Below are 23,978 nucleotides of genomic sequence, written 5' to 3'. Positions count from 1 at the left end.
AACAAGTGTGATAAAAATGACTGACAGGCAGAGCTGAAGACTTATGTTGATGTGGAGAGAAGATTTGAGCTTTGGTCTCTGTACCGTTACTTTTCACCTTGTGAAAACGAAGTAGTGTTGTAAAAGGCTGTGCTGCAGCAAGGCCAACAAAACTAATGTCTTGGGTCGTTCTGTAACTCCCCTCTTGCAGTCTGATTTGAGCAGGTGACAAAGCTGGAAACGCAGGATACTTGCGAGCTGTAGCCAGTTCGGCAGGTTAACTCAGGTTGAAGTTGGATTGTGAACAGAGCAGCAGCTGTAAAGATGTTCTTAAAGTGAGTAAACACGCCTCTGTCTGTACTGTATCTAGTTTTGTAAACTGTACATCAGCGGGATAATTTTAAAATACTAGTCCTATATTTTTCTCAGAGCTGTCACAGTAGGGTACACTCGCCACATCAGCGTCTCGAGAATGGATGGGTATGAGAGGGGATCTGTCTCATTGCTCATTTTCACTTTTCTAATAATTAAGTGGGCCACCAATTACATCAAGCCGTTGTTTAATGGATCGCACTGAGTCGGCTTCCAAAATGTGTCAGTGAGTGTGAATTTTCCACGTTTCCACAATCATGTACATGCGGTGTCTGCCGTTTTCCTACCTGAATGCTCCCAGCCTTATTTTCCACATTATTTTCCTTTCTCCTTGATTTGCGGCTGTTCCCGAGTTGAATTGCTCGGCACCTATCAGGATTTTGAGCACCCGAATCAAGTTCCCCGGATGTTCTTTGTTCCGTTTGAAATTTCAATAAAGCTAGCGACATCATTTTGGTGCTTTTGTTTGTTGGAAATAGGGGTGATCAGTCAAGCTAAATTAACTTCGTTTTTGATGGCAGTGGTACTCTTGCTCCCTTTAAACACGCTTGAAACTAATATGCAAGAAACTGGTGGAGAAGAAAGTCATTGTAAGAAGATTAAAAGTAGACAGAAGTTTTTTAAATAATCCAGACTAATCTTAGTGGACATGTCTAAAAACATAATTAAACGATAGTCACTATACAAGTCAGTGTACAGTATAAAATACTTAAATACAGTATAAAATACCGTATGGAACACTGAAAATTGTTTAGCTGCTCACTCATTTACATCTGAATGCTTCAGTGATAGCTGTTCAACAAGTCAATTGGCATGCTTTCTGTCTTCAAGTAGTCTCTTGTAAAGAGTTTCACATGGCTTAGCTGAATCGTCTGTTCCCATCAGTGAGAACCAACAGATAATGAGCTCTGGCTTAACCTGACAAGCCAATTCACCTTTGACACTATCTGCCATTTGCCTGATCTTCTCTGCACGTTGCAGTGTCCACAGAGGTTTTCTTACGCAGAAGTGCCATGTAACAAATTATGTGAAACCATTTCTTGTTTTGAGCTACAAACAGGCCATGTGTTTTGCCTTTTAACTACCTGTTAGCCTCTTCGTTGAATAGCATTGTCTTCTTCAGTAGGCAGACCCGAGGGCATATCTGTTGACAGCAGACTGCAGGGTGCTTGAGATGACCTGACTTTATTTTCTTTACGTGACTGTTGAAGATATTACCCCACTACCTGCTGTTGTTTTAAATGTTCATTTCTGCACACTTTATTTCCCTTATTGAAATATAGTATGCTTTAGATTCAGTTTTCTTGCTTTATCTGATGTAGACTCTGGAAATGAAAAAGTTTATTTTGATGTAGCCTTCTTGCTTTTTTTTAAAGCATCTTCATTAGGAATTTCCTCACTGTCTTGGAATCGGGAAGTATTTTTTTTTACTTCTTTCTGCACAGGCAGGTCTCAAATAAGTTCTTGTTGGTTGCTGACGTATACTTGTATTGGGATATTTTTACTGCAAATGTCAGTGTACCCTTATACAATACATTCACAGAGAACATTGCATGTAAACTGCAAGTAAGAATTTAACAGTTGGGTGCAAGATTTTATCAACAGAGGCTCCACTGTCAAAGCCTAGCACTGACTTACATTTTTAATGGATAGTTAACTTTGTGTGCTGTGGTGGAATATCTGTAAATAAGCATCCTTCCTTTATTGTTTTAGGGAATTCATTAATATATGTGTATGCACAGTCCCAAATTTATATTTTTTGGCACACCAGAGAATTTGCATCCAAATCAGACCCCATCGTAAAGGCCTCTGTCTAACCATAACTTGAAAACCTAAGATTGATAAAGATGATCATTTCCAAATTCACTCCAGCTGGGCTTTCAATATTAAAAATTTTTCCCCCACATATGTACTGGGGTGAACTGCACTTGATAGAATATAGATTTGTGTCTCAAATCCCATACATAAGACACCTTGGGTTAGGGCTGGGCGATATGTCCAAAAACATTATCACGCAAAAAAATTTCATGTCAGTCGATATAGATAATTATCACGATTAATGTCAAATCATGATTTCTTAAGTTTAAAGAAAGATTTTTTTATCCTGAGTGAAAGTTGAAGAAACCAGACAGTTAATTGGTCAGTTAAACAACTCTTTATTTTAAGAACACAACAAACACTTGCCAAACAGCAGAAACATTAAACAAATCTGAGGTAGAGAGTATTCAAGTCTTTTTTTTATGTCAAAATATGCATGAGTAAAATTTACAAAATAAATATCTTAATAGAAAAATTAAATACTGCAGTGTGCTAAAACACACATAGAAGACGGCTCAGACAGACTGCAAATTTTAAAGTGCTCTGTTTTATGTCTGATAGTAAAAAGCCAAAATATCTCCAAATTACCGAAGTTGAATGACCTTTTCTGTCGATGACGTCATCGTCCTTGGAGCGGGTCGTTGGCAGCACTGCATTTGCTCCAGTGTCGCTCATTTCTTCACTCCAACTACAATCCTGTCAGCCACCACCGTGTGGATAAACAACACCCCGTTGGCTGCCCGGTCTGCAACACGCACCCGCACTCACGCAGTATTTTGTGTGCATGCGCATATCATGCGCAAAGCATTAACATATATCGAACATTTATCTAACTTTTGTTAAAGTTATATCGAGGAAAATTATATCGCGATAATGATCAATATCGAATTATCGCCCAGCCCTACCTTGGGTGTATGATCTCTACCGAACTGTATGATCTCTACCGAAAACGGTTCTGTTTTTATTTGATTCCGGTGTGGTAATTGCTGGACACACCCCTTATTCGTCAGGGAAAACCTGACAGTAATGCCTATAGGAACATGTTTGTAAGGTAGTGGAGTCATGAACAAAGTGGCAAACAGTTATTTATGTAATTTGACAGACACCAACCCGCAACATTTACATCTGTATGGATGCTAAACAAAAAAGAACCTTTCAACATAAACCCAATACAAAATAACAATATAAGACAATGATTTCCTTACCCTTTTGGATAATGCAAAAATGGAAATGCAGTACATACACAGCCAGAGGACAACGCCTGCTTTCCTAAGATTAGGTTCTTCATTGCACTGGAGCCAAATTCTCAGAATTACTGGGGATACTCGACTTTGAATGTATTTGTATAAAGTGCATCCCTGATCCCCCACCTTCATTATTGGTAGGGAATGGTAAAACTTTCAGATCAAACATCATGTGGTTACGTTTACCATTTCATGATGATTGATATGTCGTCTACGGAGTCAAGAGTTATGCAGACACGCCTTAATAATTATTTTCTCAGTCCTATGGTAATCTTCCAAACACCAACAAAGCAAAAATCTGTTCACCCTTACTTAATTATAATAACAACTGATATGAAATACAATAAAAGTTCCACACATTATTAAATATTAGTAAAAGAGGAATAGTAAAATTGCCTGACCACCTTGGCTCTAGAGTGCCTGCCTGCATCCTAAGATAAGAGGCAGCTATTGAGCTCCAATCAGCTTAACCGAATACTCCCAAAATACCATTGTTTTACCTTTAATTTCTTGATAACCCAATTGGCACACAGCAGTATTCATGGATGCTTACGTAGTTCCTTTGGATACAGACACATTGTATGCAAGTTACACCCCTTGCCCAGTATATTGAGCTGAAAGAGTAGCACAGTGTTTCTGATCTTATTCTGTACTCATTTGTGGAGATCCTCATAAACCATGGGCGATCAGTGTGAGTTGGAAGAGGATCATTACCCAAATTGTATCTTTATTCCTCAGGGAGCAAAAGGCATCTTTTTTCATATGTGGGAAGGGCCAAATATGGCTGCTTTCTAAATGCAGCTGTCTTCAAGCTTATCTGCTTTTCCAGAGAAAATCATTCCTTGTTTTCTGGCCTTTCTCTGGTTGTATGATGACTCATTGCCTAAATTTATCTCGGCTTCACAAGTTGATTTGACGGTATGATAATACTGCTACTAAGAAGGTCATTCGGTTCTGACACCCTTTGTATGTATAGCAAAATCCTCTTTTTTTATATTTTGGGGTGAAGGCAAGGGTTAAGAGCACATTGTAGCTTTTAGTTGTCCGGACAGAAAAACTTCATGAGGAGTAACAGGAGCAATAGATAAGGTTATGCAGCACTGAAATTGCGCTGGGCTTAAAAAATAATGTTCAGGGACTAGTAGGGAGTGGATGTCTGGAGCTGTAAATAAGCTCTTTGTCCTGCGATATCTTAGCTTTAAGCTTTACTGCACAAATATGTTAACTATTCCTTTTTGTGCTTGTTTTTGTAGCTGCTTGTCTATATGAATGGGAAAAGTTACAGCTGGTACTTTGAATAACCCGTTGCTCCTGTGGCCATTCCTGTATGCATACACAATAAACTTACTGCGCCTTTCTCAGTGAACCCGACTGAGATCATTTCTTTCCTACCAGGGTTAGAAACAATCTGCATTGAGTGCATTTCAAACCACAATGAAAGTAAAATTGTGTAAAACCTCCAATTTACATCACAAAATAGATCACATTTCCCAGTATTTGCAGCTCCATATTGCTGTCGTAGTCTGCGATTCACAATAAGGCAACAAAACCTCCAGTGATGCGTTATAAACAACCAGGCTTGTGAATACGTCTCTTTTAATCCAATACCAGTATCGGTCTGGACTTTGAGACTGTTTTGCCGACAAATACTGTGTGTCATGTCTGCATGAAGATCACATTGGAACATGCCTGCAGTGAAATGTCTGCTGCACAGCCTATAGTTTTTTACTTGTACATCAGTCATTACAGGGACTAGTGAGCAGGAAGGGCTGGCTTAAATCACAATTCTCACAAACTTGCGCTCTCGTCTGGCAAGACCAGTGGTTTGCAACAACATGGCGACCATGCAGGACTTTCACAAAGTTCCCGATTTTTTGCTTTATTCAGAATTTGCTAAATTTTGTGAAAAGGTCAATGCATTAATTTTGGTACCGAGATTTCATAACCAGTCTAAGAAATTGGGACTGCAGTTCCCCTGTAATAATATTGTGGTTTACTTCCGCCATCTGTAGGCATAATGGTATAAGGGAGTTTTGCTGAAGATTTCCCTGTCACTTCAACCTGCCTGCAAGTATACAAGGTGTTTCTTCCCTAATAGAAATCTGCTATTGATTGCAAGACATATGTAGAATTTGAAGTTGGCAGGTGGATCAAAGTTTTTATTGAACTTGATCCACAGTCTGTAAAATAAGAAGCTGCTATTCATTTGAACTGTAAAGTTAGGAAGTGGACATTTCCTTTCTGCATGTGCCTCAAAGATAATAAGGCTAGGTTAAGGCCTTTTGATTGCATTGTTTTCTCATTAACATGTACAGTTTCTGTATGTATAACTGCGAACTATAGTAGGATGATCCGTTTGGTCTGCTTTTGTCTTTTAAATGAATCAAATTAAACAGGTTTCATGCATTATATCTGTCATTGGGAGATTCAGTCCTTAGAAAAACACAAAAGAAAGTGAGACATTTAATCTGATGTACACGTAAAGAGGTGGGATAACGAATGGTTAGAAACACTTGTTTTTGTTGGAAAGTAAGTGTAGAAAATACAGAAAATGTTTTTGGAAAATGAAAGGGAAAATATCTGGTGTTTTAAACTGAACTAAATGTTGCAGTAGATTCTACCGTCTAGAAACGAAGACAACCCTTCCTCTTTACTTTACATCTTTGAGCGAGGGGATTGTAAGTACTGTGTGGGTCTCTGCCAGTCACACCTTTCAGTGCAAGGAGGGATACTCATTTTTGTAGGTGTCTGAAGATAACAATACCACTATCCATCTCCATCGGGGTTTGAAATTGACGGAACGTGAAGTACTTATTACTGCTTTGCTGGTGTGCTTCTTACTGCAGACTGCCGGATAGGACTTGAGTTTCTAGGACATCGTGCTGACGGAAGAGTAGGCCGTGACACAAAAGATGTGTGCCTGCGTAATCGCCGCCCTCATCTTCTCCACCTGCACAGCAGCTGGAAAAGAAGAAGGGAAGCCTCGCTGCTTTGCCTACCCTTTGCAATCCCATGAATATCCCAAAACATTTTTTTTGGAGCAAACATAAGGAAACTGGTTTAGCGACGGTGCTAAGACCCTGCTATCCAAATGCAATGCTAACGGCAGGTGCGAAAACGGTCCTCCTCTCTGTGCTTTCGTAGCTCACCCGGCGTGTGTCCGTGTGTGTTCTCCAGGAGCGCAGGCAGGCTGAAGAGGGGAGCACCATGAACGGCCAGCTGGACCTGAGCGGGAAGCTGATCATCAAAGCTCAGCTGGGGGATGACATCCGCCGCATCCCCATCCACAACGAGGACATCACCTACGATGAGCTGGTGCTCATGATGCAGAGGGTCTTCAGGGGCAAGCTGCAGAGCAGTGACGAGGTCACCATCAAATACAAGGACGAAGGTACTGCTGACGTTTCTGAGCCGTTGACCACTGGTCACATGTTGAGCTCCTGTTAACTTCCAGGAAGAGGCAGGCAGTTTCATTTCGTTTCCTTAGGTGCCACATGCATACTTTTCGTATGCCCGTTGTATATAAAAGCCAATCACCTGTGTAACAACTAAAACCGTCTATTCAATAATAATGATGCTGTACACCTTTGTTCTTGGTATCCAGTTGTGTTGTACAAAAAGTAACGTTAGCTGACTCGCGAATGTTAAATCTGTTCTCTTTGCTTACAGTAGCTGGGTGGTGGTTTGTAAGAGTTTAAATGGCATGTTTGTGTCCTGCTGCATGCGAGGCTCTGGGGTAGAAATCTCCAGGACCCAATCGGGGTGCAGGGGGAGAGGAAAGCCAAGCAGAGGGAAATGTTATTCGATCCACCTGGTCTTGTATTTCCAATAGGAATGAGCAGCATTGACAACCGGTTGACCGAATAAATCGCACTGTGTCTGGGGAGGCAAAGTAAGGCCTCGCGTGTTGACCTGAAAAGCGTGATGACAATAACGGGAGGGTTATTAATGAAGACGCTGCTTTTAAAAACAAGGCTGTCCGTAAAACAAAGCAGCGACCAAGTGCTAAGTGTTGGTGCAAAAACACCTGTATCTGAGTTTGTTTTTAAAATCTCGCCCAGTGTTAGTACAAGAGATATCTTTGATCTCAGTACTCCCAGAACTGCAAAACCGGTTAGTTTGTTCCTGGTAAATTAAGACTTCATATGTAACCTTACTCACAATACATTAAACCTTTTAACCTGTGGTTCACGGTCCATTGACACTAGTGCAAAAACTGTGCTCGACTCCACAAGGATTGCACTGCGCTTCTTTAATTTTCTGTCTTTATACCTCATGTTTCCTTGCAGACGATGATCTAATCACCATTTTCGACAGTTCTGACCTCTCCTTTGCCATCCAGTGCAGCAGAATACTGAAGCTCACTCTGTTCGGTAAGCAAGAACTAGGACATTTACATAATGAGATATCTGATTTTGCCACTGGAGGGACCCATAACTCCACTGCAAACAGTACTTGAAAGCTTTTTTTTTGTTAAAGAAATGGCAAATTCCTTTATGTAGAAGTCACTGAATGTCCATACTTTTGAACATTTACACATTGAATATTTCATATTTACATAGGAGTTATTAAAATGTTTTACACATGACTTTTTAATATACTGTGCCACTTCTTAACAAGTTTTTCTTGAACTTTTCAGCTAACTGCCTAAACTATGGTTGCAATGCCTTGTGCAAAATTACTTTTAGAGGAACCTTTCCGAATGCATGAAATTAAGGTTTGGGAGAAAAGTAAATGTTGTGAAATGACTGTGAATCATGCAGTGCTGTATATACAGGTAGTAGTTTACACTGTTCTTTTAATGGCAGGTGGTTTTCAGAGTTCTTTAACAACAGAACCCAGTGGCTCATCATTTGCCTTTGAAGTCCCTTCCTTTTGTCTTTGTAATGCTACAGAAATGGCTTCTGCAGTATTAGCCTTCCAGTCACTTAGAGTAAGGATGAAAAGACTTTGCTTCAATAGATTTGGTGTCTGTCGTCTGTATTAATCACCGGAAATTACTGGGAGGGAAGACAGTAACTGCGTCTCCACCCCCCTACCTCACTGCTACACACGCTGTTTAAATCTGTATGCTCAAACAGAAACCATATTCTGCCAACAAGCTAGAGCTGTCTTTCCACTGCAGGCCCTGTGCTTGATGGAAACAAATATCTTGCTTAAAGCGTCAATTCAACAGAGACAGCTTTTGTTTTTCAGTAGCATCTGTGTGCCATTTGTATTCTTGCATTTTTGGTGTGACTGTAGAATAGTGCAAATAAATAGCTGTTATTGCAGTGAAGGCGTGGCATTTCATTTGGAGCAATATGTGCAGTTGTTAGTATTTTAATTCCTTGATTGAAACATTTGTTCCAGGTAAATAAACCAGTTTTTCAGATGATAGTTCAGAGATAAAATAAGAAGTAAGTAAGATAAAATGTTCGGATCTAGACCAAAAGACTATTTGGTATTGACTAAAACTACAGTACTTTCACGATCTTTATAGTTTTCATCTTTCGGAAAGCAGCTTTGTTCCGCTATCAGAACCTGTACTGTAGGGTTGATTTTATTTTTTTTTCCATTGCAACATTTATCCCAGTTATCTTGAAAGCGAAACTAGTAAGTTTTGTTAATAGAGCCCTGAAGTTTGCCAGGTAATCAAGAAATCATTCTACCTTAACCTAAAGTTGCTGAATGTTATAGCCCATTATTCACAGCTTATGACTGGCTATGAACGGTGCCACAAAAGCTGAATCTAGCACTTCCACAGTAGTGTCCATTATTAAGATGTTTTAGGAATGACGGTGCAATTCTATCTTCGCAACACAGGCTGAGACAACTGTAAATCGCAGTTGTAACAGTTGGAGATCTACAACACTAACTGGCATCTTAAGCATACAAAGTATTGAAAACTGAAATTCAGTATCTCCATCATCAATTCGGTGTCATTTTGCTTGAAATGAGCCTCTTCTGAAGGCGAACCATAAAAGAATCATCTCAAATTTGCCAGACTACACCAGGGTCATAATTTGAATCATATATCATGGTCAGATTAAATGAAAATCGATCTTGATCAAATGCATGATCAGCGTTTTGTTTGGCATAAAAAAGGTTGAAACTTATGTTGAGATAACATGCCTACTAAGGAGGTTGATGGTTTTGGGGTTGTTTTGCATCAACAGGCCCCGGAACATCTGCTATGATAGGGGGAGTCTTAAACTCCAACGTTTAGCAGGACATGTTGGCCAAACACCTAGTTTCTACAGCCGAGAAGCTCAGGTTTCACCGAAATTGGACATTCCAGCATGACAGTGATGTAAAGCATACTTCCAAATTGACAAAGAAGTGGTTAACTGCACATCCAAAAAATGTTCTGAGCTGTTTGTCTCAATCTTCAAAATTCAGTCTAATCAAACATTTGTGGTTTGAAGACAAAGAGCATGAAGGATCTGGAGCAATTTTGCTTGGATTAATGTTCAGAAATCTCCCTCAGATTTACCCAAACCACATAGAACACTACTGGAGGAATCTTTTCAATCTTTTGCCTGCCAGAGAAGCATTTACAGAATGCCAACTATAGGACTGTGACCCTCATGTTTTCTGGAATTAAATTAATTCTGACAAATATGACTGCTCTGTCTTTGGCTTTGATTTAAGTCTGCTACTAAGATTAAGCTATAACAATTTTAGGAAAACAGAATACAACATGTTGTTTTTTTCGTATTTCGTCAGAGATATAGATAATTCTGCAGGGCAGTACATATCCTGATATTTAGTTTGCCTTTTTTGTTGTTTCTCCTCATTGTCTAGAAGATGAAATGATGTGACACCAATGTGTCTTTTTCATAAGCAGCTTTTCCAGGATATTCCACTTAAGAAAACTTTCAACCATTAATTTCTAACATTTTATTCAAATGCGTTTTGATTTAGAAAAGCATGCCCAGAAACCATTTGTTTTGTAGAAAAAGTTAATAAACTGCTTCACATATATAAAAAGCAAAATGTGTATTTGTTCTGGTGTATGTATAGTATGCACTGTACATTAAAATGGCAACATATGTGCACTGACTGCTTGGATGTAATGTTTTAGGAATGAATTTGTTAAATTAATTTAATACTGCAAAGCAGGATATATCCTTAAATTATAAGCACTCAGGGGAGGTAGGCTTTACAGACATACCAGCTTTTGCTTGAAGTGTTTTAATGTTTAATGTGTGCATCAGGGAACAATTAAAATAATTCCAGTTCTTATTAGTAAGGTTTAATTTCTGATTGTTAGCAACTTGAGTCAAATGCTTCATGACTATTTTTCTAAATCTGTTGAAGAAGTTTGTGACTCAGTTGCTGCCATATCTTGGTATAGGCTTAAGCATACATCAGGAGTGTAGGTTTGTCTTTTGGTTTGCTGAGCAGCCTCATTAACAGACCCCATCAGATATGTTCACATTTTTGTCTGTACGTTTTTGACTGATATTCAGGAATTTACATATTAAGTATTGGGCTTTTGCCTTGATATATCCCTGTGGAATATTGCCTCTGTCTGGGAAACCTTTTTCTTCTTTATACTTTCTTTCAAGAATAGTACAGTTGATACAGTACATCAGCTTGCATAACCATGGTACTTTTTTTTTAAAGCTTGAGTTTTTCTTGTACAGTGTACAAATATTTGATCAAATACCTTTGTTCAATTCTGCTCTCTTAGCCTTATAAGTAATAATAGTTTTTTTCCCCCACTTCCGTGTCAAGACAGGAGGGAGAAGCGCTGGTTTGGTGCGCTCAAGTATCACCCACTTACAGTATATCGGGAAAATGTTCAACTGCAGTAAAAGTGCATTTCTCACACTGAGGTGTGATTTTTCCCTCTCATCCCTTGTCTCGGTGTTGTGTGAAGGTTCTGGTTTTCAGGTAAGGAACACATTACATTACAGTGAGTGTGAGCCAGGTAATGGCCATATCCTCATAGTGTAGGGATTTATCTTGCTTTATTATGATTGTTAACATTCTCGTAGCGCAGGAAACTTTATTAGTATTATTGCGGCAAAGCGATTGCTGCTCCAGCTGTTCGCCGTCTGACGTCACTAGCATTTTTCAGAGAAAACCTTTTTTTTCCCAAGCCCTCCCGTGCAGCTGAGAAACGGAGGACAGCGCTCACCAAAAGAATCTTTGATTTATCTTTGCCTTCGGCAATTGCAGAGCTTCTAGAAGTTAGGACCATAACAGTACAAAACCAAAATAATTGAGTAAAGAGATTGAGGTCACTCCTATAGCAACCCTCTAGAGCTTTCTGCGGACTGTGATGAATCTGTTCAGATTTTTGTTGAAATAGCTTCATGACATCATACAGCAGTCCTTGAACAATGCTGCAACAAATGCAGCTATATAAAGCAAACCTCATTAAAAGCAGAGTGGAATCAACATATTCGTACAACTATTAATACAGACCCCAAACTTTTAACAAGCACCATTTTTGTCAACAATTTGACAGCATAGGATTAACGTTCTTCTATTGGTGCCATAAATTTCTCAAGTCTATTTTTTTCCTCTTAGTATGCTCTCAGTACTGCACTTAGGGGAATGTCATCTCCCTATTGCAATAAGCTTTCAGGCTCTGCTGCTTCATAGTTTTGTCTTTCTGTAGGTTTGCAGACCACGATTGCTGTACAGTCGGGGGGCCATCAGAAATAAAAAAATAAGAACTTTAGTAAACAGGTTCTGTTTACTACAATTTGTACTAGTTAAAATCTCGCACCTCATTTTGTCATGTAAGCTGCCACATTACACCCCTACTCTTTTCGAGAAACGCCCTGGGATTTTTAATGACCACAGAGAGTCAGAACCTCGGTTTTACATCTCATCCGACGGACGGCACCTTCTTGCAGTATACTGTCCCCGTCACTATATTGGGGCAGTAGGACCCACAAAGGCCGTGGGGTGAGCGCCCCCTGCTGGCCCACTAACACCTCTTCCAGCAGCAACCTTAGTTTTTCCTAGGTGGTCTCCCATCCAGGTACTGGCCAGGCTCACACCTGCTGAGCTTCAGTGGGCTGCCCGTTGTGAGTTGCAGAGTGATATGGCTGCTGGCCATAAGTGTAATTGTTGCACAAATCAAGATGGCCGCCTCTCTGATCCTTTATGTTTCTGATATATGACCTTTCCAGCAAAGTACTACTGTTCAAAACTTCCAGCTTGTTACTATTACTTTATTTTGTGTCAGTGTGACTTAGAAGTCTTTGAAATTCCTTGCATTTTGCTAGTTTCTCCTACTGACACTAATGAAACAATTTTCCCTGCAATTTTGTTTAGTTTTGTCAAATACTAGAACTAATTACAATATGGGAGTCTGAGATAATGGAAACTGGGAACAAGTCAAAGTCACTTGCATTTCCTTGCATGGTGTGGCATCAGCAAGAAGCTGTTTTAAAATTTATTCCATGATGTTTGATAGGGAAACAATTTTCTAATCAGTGGATTACATCAGCCTGTTTATTTTGGAGGAATGGGATGATCGATTAGGTTGAAAGACTGCCTACTGGAATCGGTGTCTAAAGCCACTTTGTTTTAGCTCATGTCATTTAGGAGAAAGCAGATGTTTTTATTTCACTGATATGTGCCTATTTTCAGTTTTATTACTCACTTTTAACAACAAACTCCTACTTATTCCCCGACAACACAATCATCTTTCCTGGAGTTTCAGGAGTTCCTGAAAATGTTTTCAACAATGGAATTTACCCATTTGCCTTAAAGATGAGATCAGTTCTGGTAATGCATTGCATTCTCATCACTTGTATGTAATAATTAAATTGTCTGGGAAAAACAATTAAAAAAGCCTTATATTCACAAAGTTATTAATTAATCTTGTTTTTCTATTCAGATTGTGTTCAAGTGGTTTCTGTTAAATGCTCTAACAGAAGGTACAGTGAGTTGTGTAGGACTGATCAGCAACAATTTTATATTGTTATGCAATAAAAAAATAACATAAAGGGACCTGCCTATTTAATGAAATAAAGATATTGATCAGGTGCGTTTTTGGCCCTTGTAAGCATGCCTCTTAAGAGATTTCTGTTGGCAGGCACCCACCAAAATCAGTGTTTTGTGTCCAGATTCAAGTACAGATGAAAAATACATATGCTGGAGATTCTTGAATGGATTCTGTATTTGGATGTTTTCTTGGTTTTAAAAGAAGTGTTTCCCAATAAACTCATCGAGCCCAAGCATCTGGAAACTATTATCAGTTAGCAAGAATAAGCAGCAATGTGACACAAATCACTGCCTCTGCTGCTTTTAAATTATTTTATATTTTTAGAAAACAAAATTAATATGTGCGTTGCAATCTTATGACCTTTGAGGTACGGTCAAGTCCTTACTGAGTGTAGCTCTGGGAATAAACCCCTGGACACCTCATCATCTCAGGTTGAGCTCTGGTTTAAGTGATGTATTCACTTCAGTAATGTAACATCTTAAAATTCAAGAAAATGCCTATAAGTAATAGTCGGTTGCAGTTCAGATCTTGATTAAACCATTAGTTGTTAAAGACATCGCATGATAGACGAGCAGCACAAGTATTGGACAAACTATGCTTCTAAAGTCTCAGTTTTGCAATGTAGATGAACCTGTGACACATCAGCCTTTAAACTGAGTGGAGAGACATTCAGTAGAAGAATGTGGAACATGTTGTGTGTTGTAGTGCTTCTTCTCTGGGAGTTCTGTAAGACACTGGGTAATCGATTTCACATGCTGAGGATTCTGTTCTGTGTCGCTGTCATTAGTTTTTGGCTCTGGAACTCGGCTTATCCATATCAATATCATAGCCAGATGTTTCTGTTAAAAAAAGAATGTATCTCCCTCTTTGTCCATAAATTTATCCAAATTCATCCTCCAATGCATGGAGAAGTATATACTGTATGAGTGGTCTTCATTTATTTTTGTGTGTAATTATTATATTGCTAATATGTAAAATCAAGGGTTATGAATTAATTTATTCTCAGTCATGCAAAACTTTATAACCGTTTTGTTTTCACTAAAACCAAGCATAAAAATGTAGCATAAAATGTGGAAATGTGTTAAATCCAGCAAATATGAAGTTGAATGTCTTGGTTGTTTTACAGTTTTCGTCTGTTGTTTTGGTGAAAGAAAAACAAAATTTTAAAAGACAAAATGTAGACTTTAACTGGTGCAACCCTAGCTTTAACTGTTATGTTTTTTTAGTTATCGTGGAATAAGATAAATATTGCCAGTTGTGGTTTTACTGAAACATTCTCAAAACTTTTACTGTGTTTACAAGAAAGTTGGCTAATTTTGAAGCGCAGCTGAGTGGGAAGTAATTCTCTGTTTAAGAGAAGGCCCGAAGGATATTCCTGTACCTTTCTTTCTGTTCATGGTGTAGACTGTATATGATATTACACATTAATATAATTCAAACTTGTTGGTCTGTAATTACTTGGTTCCATTTTCATTTCATGGGTGGGTCACTACTTTAGTAATTCTTGAGCTGCTGCTGGAAGAATTCATGAACACCTGAGTGAAGTACTCATTTACTGTGTCAGCCATTTCATTTAATTTAGTCTCCATTGTAGTATTCTACTGTAAAAGTAGGCCTGCTTTCTTGTGAAGCCAAGAAGGCTAATTTACATGTATTTGCTGCAGTTTCTACCCTCTTGCTTAGTTGCATCTGGGGATAATCTCACCCCTCGGTAATTTAATCTTGTTCAGTAACTCCAGTAATTTAAGAACATAAGAGGATGCCACTGAGAGCAAGCATGCAGCTCGTCCAGCACATTTGATTGCTGGTAGCTGAGACATTTCTCGAAGGAAGCAAGGGTATCAGCATCTACACTACAGTATGGTTGGGTCGCGTTTCCCGGCTGCCCTGTTTTGAAAACATTTCATAAGTCGCATCTCGTTTTGATTATGGTTTTGAGAAGTGAGTTCTTTGGTTACATGGATAAATGAATGAAAGGATCCTTTAATCATTCCTAATGATTCCCTCCCGCGATAATTGATTTAAAAAAAAGAAAAAGATATGCAGCCGTACGTTTCTCCCTTTTTTTTTTTTTTAGATGTGGCTTGTGAGCTTCGAGATTGTCTGCTTCGCATTACTTCACCCTGTCTACAGTCCTTTTGGTTTGCTTTGATGCAACAATCTCTCCTTTTTCCTCTAGCCGGGTGATGTCATTTCCTTCACTGTCATGAATTTGCTTTATCAGTTGCCGCCATGCTATCCACACTGGTATCGGGGAAAAGAGCTGTAAAGAAAGTTCTGAAAAAAGTATGCTCCAAAACCCCTTCGCACACATACCGTCTTGAGCAAAAAGCCCAGCATGTGGCTAGTAACCTCACGTGGGAGAGCGTGTTCAAGGCATGTGTGGCTGTAATGTGATTTTGTTTTTTGGTCTGCTTTGGTTGACGATTAATGGTACACCGTGCCACAGCAACAACATCAAAAACATGATAAAACACTGGAATTAGTCTCTGTATCATAATCAATACCCTGCTAACGATCCTGAATATCTGTCAAATGTGAAACGGGGGAAAGCTTTTGTTTTTTACAGTCATGAGATGGAGTTCCAGAAGCATATAGCTCATCTGGTTTGAGTGGTTCTCCAGCCGCCAGAACCTTTAATGGTACTTAAGTCCTCTGACAGTGAAGGAGAGGGTGACAGACAGCAAAACAGTCTTGTCAGTCGCATGGATAAGGGTTTTGTTTTCTTCTGTTGAGGAATTCAAGTTTATGGTTTCAGCAGAGGGCTGTTTGAGAACATGAAACAGATCCCAGCAGGCTGTCATGTACAATGATGCATCTAATGTACATCCAAGTCAATGTTTTTAAAAGTATTTTATGTGTTGCTAGTTGAGAATTGATTCCCCTGTACTGTAAATTACCCTCCAAGGTTTTGTATATTTAAAAATGGACCATAGTCCATTTATTCCATGCGATGTTTGTCCAATAATTGTTGGATTTTGTATGCCACTGTTGGAGACGATTTTTGATTTTGCAAAAAAGTGAATTTGGTGTTCCAAATTTTTGCATTTTATAAATTCTGGGTATATGCAATATAATTACAAACCACAAATGAGTTGGGTGTGAAAATATGCATACCTGTCATTTTATCTGTTTTTCGTATATAAACACTCATTTAGAAGTCATTTTTAAAACTCAAACAGTGTTTGTTATCGATTATATTACAAAATGGGGATTGTGAGAGCTTACAAAACAAATTAACTAAAGGGATATTGGAAGAAAATACCTTGTTACCAGTTAAACTAGAAGTTGCAGGCCTAAATGGCTTTAATAAAGATTAACAGAAGATACTTTAATTTCCAAGGTTAGATTACCTGCCCCCCTTTGCACTGTTGTTACATCAACAGATGTAACATCAGTTTCAAAGAGTTCATCTTTATAAGTCATGACAACTAAATGAATCATCAAGCAGCATCTGCGAAAATGCCTAGTGTACATTTTGTGTAGACTGTTAGCTCTTTCATAAGTCACCTTTTGTTCAAGAACCTTATTAACTTACAACCACAAAGCATATGCTTGATGCTTGTCTGTTCCTAATAGTTGTTTTATCTTCAGGTTTAACTACTGTACATTCGAAAACCAAATTATTCTGACAGCATTAGGTGCAGTATAGTGTAAAGCAGTTTTGCAAATTGTTGAACCATGTACTATATATGTCATTACAATGTGATTTTGGCCACGTGTGGGAAAACAATGGCCGTGCTTATTACACATGCTGTGTTTTATTCCGTGGGGGACATAACAAGGAATTTTATGATGCCAACTCTAACAGTAACAGTGTATATAAATGGTCAAGCACCTCTCCCTCTACAGAAAGAGTGACACTTTCCTCGCTGCTGGTGGATGCAGAGCCATACCTGTAATCCAGAAGGCACTGGGCAGAATCTGTTCAAGTTCACGGCATACAGACTGATCATGGGCCTTGTGTTGTCTGAGAATGGTACAGCCTGAAGGTAGTTTCTGTGATAGCAGGGTTAGTTGGCAATACCAAAATGAGTTGTAAATATATGACAGGAAATCATGGTATGTAATATAATACTTGGCTGAATATTTGCAGTTTCTTTTCACCGCCTTGTGTTCTTACAGGTGTTTGGTGTTTTAAAGGCTACTGAACACTGACGTAAAGCTTGAAATATTAACAATAAATGTGCCTTTTTCATAAGAAGAACATACATCTTATGCATTTTGTTATATTTATCTCACTTTGGAACAGAGTTTTTAGTAGTTAAAACACAATATAAACACAATATATGTCTAGAGAAGGAAAATTGGGACATATAGATCTGGAATCGTTAAAGCTTATATAGATATAACTAATGATTAGTTTTCCCTGCAAGGAGAACTGATCAACGAAAACACAGGTGATAATGAACGTTACATTGGGGAAATACTTTACACTGACCACCAAGTCAGAGACCGTTTATCCTCTTTCACTGTGCATTATGTTGGGGTATACCTGTAACTAATGGTGTATGAATTACAAATCATAATGGGGAATAAAGCTACACATTGAAGTATTTTGAAGCCTCTCAAGCTTATCGTAGCTTTCCAAGCTAGTTACTATATGAGGTCAGCATGCTTTTCGCACAGGAGAAAGTGCTACATCAAGTAGGTTTGCTTGACAGTGTTTTATATGTCCCTAAATAGTTCAAGATTTTCATTTGATGAATTAGTTTCCATCCAGGCTGGGATTTTGTGGAAGAATGGAAGAAATTAGGAGCTGTGGGAATGACAGCTGGTGTACATAGTGTGGTTCCTGTGGGATTTTCAGTTTCAACCTACACGGAGTACTGCTGGCTCTTGGTCATCTGTTTAGCTTGTGGTCGTTACGGGTTGAGCTTTGTGCCTAGTCCTGGAAAGTTGGCAGCAGACGGTTTATGACACCGTGAGTTCCGCAACTGTAATGCGTTCTTTTGATTAAACTAACATTCGTAGTGATTTCCTTAAAGACCCATTAATAGGTGAATTTATGCATTGAAAACTAAACTGCTAAGCTCAGTTTCTCTTTCTCCATTGGCATTACTGCCTTTTGCTAGGTATTTCAGAGTCAAATAAAAAAAAATACTGGTGGTGTAAGATGGGCAGCAACAACGCCTTCAATATTCACATGTTCTGTGATACTATAGATTTTCTGAGAGCTCTGCTTACAGTACTTGTTACTAAGGATTCGATTTTCTCATTTTTTTCCACATATAAAATGATTGCTGGTAGTTTCTAGTTTTCTACCTGGTTTTCTTCCGTGGGTATAATTAAAACATATTCAGTCATTTTTGCTTGAATTGATACGCTGCTTTTCATCCTGCTTTTCATGCTTTTCATCCTAAGGAAGCATTTTATACTGTATATATCAGCCATCAGGGAAGTTGCATCACCACATCTGAATTAAGGGGGAATCTTCGGAAAAGCAGACTGTACAAACTGAAATGGAAATCTAAAAGTAAATTGATTCTTAAAATGTAGAGAGCTTTAGGAAAATATATAACAAAGTACGGACTGTTTAGGTTCCTTTAGAAGACAATGTACCAAAACAATATATGCTGTCTGGGTCGTTAGATTAGCCGAAAGTAACTGATAAGCTTTGAAAAACAAATCTAGTGGTGCTTCTTCTTTAGTTTTTATGATGTAATCTGTTTTGTCTTAGGGAAAGGGGAAGTGTTAGAAGGGACAAAGCGCTGAGCTTTCTCTTACAGCGCAACATCTTATAAAAACCATGTACTGCTTGTAACAAATTGAGTCTCTGATGCACTTTGCAGAGTGGCAACAGGGCTCCCTATATTGCAATATTGAAATAAAGACCTTACTCAGGTGAGAACTCACTGGCCTACTTGCACTGCTTACAGCAGTGTGGTGCTTTTCCTTCGGGATACCCCAACCTGGTTCCGGTCAGGCCAGACCTTGTTTAGCATCTGAGGTCTGACAGCGTCTGGCAGCAAGATGGTAGTGCTGCAGCGTTTTAGTTGCATTCTCTGGGCTACAGTGGCTGTTTACTTAACTTAAGGTATTTAATAGACTTAACAGCATGTTATGCTTGAAAAGAAAGTACTTTACTATAAGATACAGTTTTCAAGTCTTAAGCAAAGTTGAAGCATGTACAAAGTAAATCTTTGTGTGAGTTGTGACGGTGGTGTTTACCATTGTTTTGCCACTTGCGTGCAGCAGAGTCTTCCTGAAGTGTAGGCACATTATGTGCCCGTGTGAGCATCTCATTACATCATATGACCAATATTTCTACTCTGTGGTACAGTTCTGTAGTGAAACTGGGTTGATGGATCATCCAAGAGTGCTGTAAGTTGAGACGTAAAGAATGAACTTCATGGATTGCCTGTAACATATGTCAAATCTACCATTTCAAACAAAAGTGCAGCAGTTTTGGCAGTACAGTTGGACATTTCACAGATCAGCTAGTTTGGGGAATTGGTTCTGTTGCTGTTCAATGTACAGTAAGAATGAAGTTGTGAATATATATGTTTAGTTCATTTTTTTTTTTAGGTTCCCTCTCCAAAAGAATGTGCTCTGACATTCCTGTACCCTCCAGGAAAATTGAGTCAGTGAATTAATTAGGCTCCAAACAGTTTAACAAACTTTTCCAATACCCGTAACTTTTTTGTCTTTTCACATCCTGTTACAGTATGGTATTGCTGCAGTTTACATTTCTGTGGCAGAGTAGATTCCGGGTCTTGAATGTCTTCCTAGATTACAAATGAATATAATTTCGCAGACTTCACACACACAGTCAAAGCATAATTGCAAACGTTTGGGAACATCCAGATGAGAAGTTGTTTTGATCAACTAACCTTTGAGCTCTGTGTCTTGTGTCAGCTTCAAAATTCAGTAGCTGTTCTGTGCTATAAACCTGTTTTCTCTGGTCTTTTTAAGCACACAGTCATCCTTTGAATTTAGCCTTTTAATACTCCCATGTGTTAGAGACCTCCAGGGGCAATTTCTGCCTGGAATTATGTCCCCTTAAAAATTTTGTAATACCTTTAAAAGTATATCCAGTAATGGCCTGGTTCAGGTCTTGAGCTGATACTGTACAACAGAAGATGTACCTCAGAAAAAAATAAGAGTAAGCAGGCAGTTTTTATTTCATGTAACATAAAACTAAAACAATGGTTACATATGATATTTATGTGCAATATTTTGTCATTTGTATCTGATATGGTTCTGTCTTCCTGTAAAATAAAAATTTAAACCATGTATATATAATTGTACAGTAAACCCTCACATTAACAAACTTTAAACAGACATTAGATTTAATGGGCAAAATTCCCTGAATTCTTCTACTCGGCAAATCTTATTGTGACACTTATTAATGCCCATTGTCAGCCTGGTTCTTGAAGTATGGGTTACAGTTTGAGACTGCTCATCGGATACCGTCCATCAGGAGGGTGGAGGAGAGAAGGTTATTATACTTGGTCTTGATTATCTTTGTTTTGGACAGCGCTGCCTTAAACTTCAGAAGCACATAGTTAGAACCAAAGGAAATTCTCCGTTTACTAATCCCCAGAAAAAACTGTCCCTTGATCTATTTTGCTGCTCAATGTCTTTTTTCATATTTTTTGTCTGCATATTAACTCTTACTTTTTTGAAAATCACAACCCTGATAGCATTAGTGTTCCATCACATCAGTTTTTTCCATAATATTTAATTGCTATAAATTCCTGTCGACTTCATATGCAAATTTGTTCAGACGGGGAAAAAAGTTTTTTGTTTCTGGTGTTCTCTACAGACTTAGAAAATGTTGTTCAATTAGATTTTTGAATTGATCTTGTTTAGTTTTGATTTAAATATATACAGGTATAAACTTATTTAGAACATAAATTGATTGATTACGTTGCGTATCTAGTCTAGCCATTTCTTGAAGGCTCTTAAGTAAATGGCTTCAACAGACTGGCTTGGCAGCTAGTTTCAGAAAAACAAAGTCCCTTCTGTTCTCAGTCCTAAATGCATTTCTTAACATTCACTTCCATTTGTTTAATAAACTTGGTCAGTAATACACATCAACAGAATCAAGTGGGCATAAACACGTCATGCCAAATGCATTACTGAAGTACACAGGCTTTAAACTTAAAGAAATGTTACAAGTGCAGTGTGAGTTTTGGAAAGAAACTCTGCAGGCATCTCTGGACACATACGGACAGATTTTACAGGGATGTCAAAACTTTAGAAAGAAAAATATCACAGGTGATTTAATAGTGTGCACTTGTAATATTACAGGCAGGCACCCTCTTGGTAATAGAGTGCTCTGTATTTTTAAAATAATTTTGCATGTTTGTTTTCGTGAAGATGTATTGCTCTTTGGGACCTTCCAGTAGAAAGCATGAGACAATTCTCCAGTTAACAATTTTCTTAGAGAATTCAGTTTTACACTAAACTTTGATTTTTGCATGTATCTTTAATGAACACAGCAAATGTAATATAGAAAATGTGCTAACCATTTTATTGACACAAGCATTTCTTTTTATACTTGCCATTCACATTTGTATTTAATTGATTTGGGTAGCTGTAGTACTCATTTGCAACAACACTAGCAGGTACATCACAGAGTTAAGTATAACATTTCTTGTTCTTTGTGGATCATCAGCTGACTATTGGCCTGTTATCTGTCCTAGATATCAAGCATCATTGGATACATGTCTCAAATTGTACATATTTGTTTTAATTGAGGAGCACTGACTGTTAAAATGTGCAAAGTGAAAGCACAAATTCTGGGAACTAATTGGTTAAATGAGAAGAACAGCAAATATATTTATTCCTTAAATAATAGAAAACGAGTTAAAAATAACTATTGTTAGTAGATTTTTTTTTTCTGTTAATTATTGGCAGAAAATTCTTAAACAGAATATTCACTGTCCAGTTGCCAGTAGAATGTTTAGTCCTTTTAAAAGGGGAAAATAAAATGGTAATTGTAATTTTTCCTTATTTACTGCAAAATGTAGACACTAAGGATTTATTTGTCTGAAATTTTGTAAAATGTTACCAGAATAAAGTAAGAAAAATAAATTCCTTTTTTGTAGCCCAAAATTGGTTACTGTTTGATTTAGTTCTTAAGCTACTTGACATAACTGCTTTCCCTGTCTTGCAGGGCAAACTAGAACATAAATGTTAATAAAACTGTGATCACCAAAGTACAAGGCATTTTCAGAAAAGGCTAGGAGACTAGAACATGGTTGTGAAATAAACGTTCCTTCAACTTTCTAATGCCCAATTACTACAGAATATATAGTCCAGGTTTAATATGTTGTTAATTGTGAATGTTTATTAAATGTGTTCTTGGTCAGTAGTGCACTTTACAGGTTCCTATTAAAGTATGTCTGAAGAAATATTGTAGTAATTTTTTCCATTGTTAGAAAAAAAAACCTCTGGAATTTAATTTTACTTTCTCTAAGGATTATTACAGCCTGATGTAAGACATCTAACAGAATAAAATACTTTATTATACTGTAGCGACAAGAATACAATCAGAGTTCAGTCTAATTTTAATTTTCAATAATGCATTCTGTAGTGAAGTATACAGTTTAATAATATAACACCTTCGAATAGCAGTATACTTTGCAATCTCTTGAATTAAAATCAGCATAGCTAATATCTATGATTTGCATCTCCACTTGGTCATTCTCAGACATCTGGGAATCTTTAATATAACAGCCTGGCTTGCAAGAAGAGTGATGTTCTAATAAACGAGAATTATAGTAAGGCCAGGTTATCGCAGTTAGGCGAAGCTGATCTTGAATACAGAACGACTGTCCGAAACCCAGAGGTTTGTTGCTTAATAAACTCGTGGCAGCTTGTGATGCTTAGATGGAAGTTTGGAACACTGGATGGTAGACTGTTTTTAACTCGTAGTTTGACCTGAATCCGTCAAAGTTGGTATGAAAATTGTACATAAACAAAGTTATAAGTGGGGACTGCCTGACTCTTAACAAGGAATTTAAGAGGTTGGCTTGTTCCAAACCACTGAATGTGGTGACTGGTAAGCCTTCCTCTGCATGTCTAGTGGTGGTTTGTTTGTCTATTGATGAAAACAGCAGAATACTTGCACTTGATCTTCAGGTCTTCTGTTTGTTTTTCATGTGCATTCACAAGGAATAATTATGCTTCCCTTTTTTAAAGATCCGTTGAGTTGAAATGCAAGACTATTTATTCAGCATATGAGTTATTGTGAGAGATTATGTACTTGGCAAGTTTTACCTGCTCCATGATGTCACATTTAACTGGTCTGAAATGTTAAAAATGGGCGATAATTTGTAAGCAGCTTTGGGCTGATCTGGGATTTCCCTTTATTGTTCTTGTAAAGTGGGTTGAGACTGAGATTCAGAAATGATGCTCAATATTATGCTTTTGCAGTGATTTGGCCAAACCTGTGTTTCCAGAAATGTGGATTTGTTTAATCATTTTTAACGTCACACAGATAGCTGGGTGAATTGGGTATTAACTGGAGATAAGATGCATGAGTTCTGCATTGTTTTCACTTATTCTTTCAGTCACAGCTCAGCACAAGGCTAATTTGACATAGTTAAGGCATATTGAACTCCCTTTCCATGCTGCATGATTATGGATTAGGATCCTGG

The 23,978-nt window shown here is 38.0% G+C and overlaps 1 protein-coding gene across 5 annotated transcripts in view; it reads left to right on the top strand.

Moving 5' to 3' along the window:
* The window catches only part of tfg (trafficking from ER to golgi regulator), a 61,448-nt gene that overhangs the window by 1,307 nt on the left and 36,163 nt on the right, over positions 1-23,978 (top strand). For 4 of the 5 annotated variants that reach the window (XM_088648519.1, XM_088648484.1, XM_088648502.1 and 1 more), the window contains exons 2-3: positions 6,591-6,804; positions 7,703-7,786. In XM_088648519.1, the coding sequence (XP_088504645.1) occupies positions 6,621-6,804; positions 7,703-7,786 (268 nt within the window). In that variant the 5' untranslated portion in view covers positions 6,591-6,620. Of the gene's footprint in view, positions 1-289; positions 315-6,590; positions 6,805-7,702; positions 7,787-23,978 lie in introns of those variants that run through there. The other variant, XM_088648511.1, reaches the window with a different exon arrangement.

This window comes from Lepisosteus platostomus, chromosome 2, assembly GCF_059453375.1.
Source record: "Lepisosteus platostomus isolate fLepPlt1 chromosome 2, fLepPlt1.hap1, whole genome shotgun sequence".
Taxonomy (NCBI): domain Eukaryota; kingdom Metazoa; phylum Chordata; class Actinopteri; order Semionotiformes; family Lepisosteidae; genus Lepisosteus; species Lepisosteus platostomus.
The sequence above is the reverse complement of the archived record's forward strand: the minus strand, read 5'-3'. Positions and strand labels throughout refer to the sequence as shown.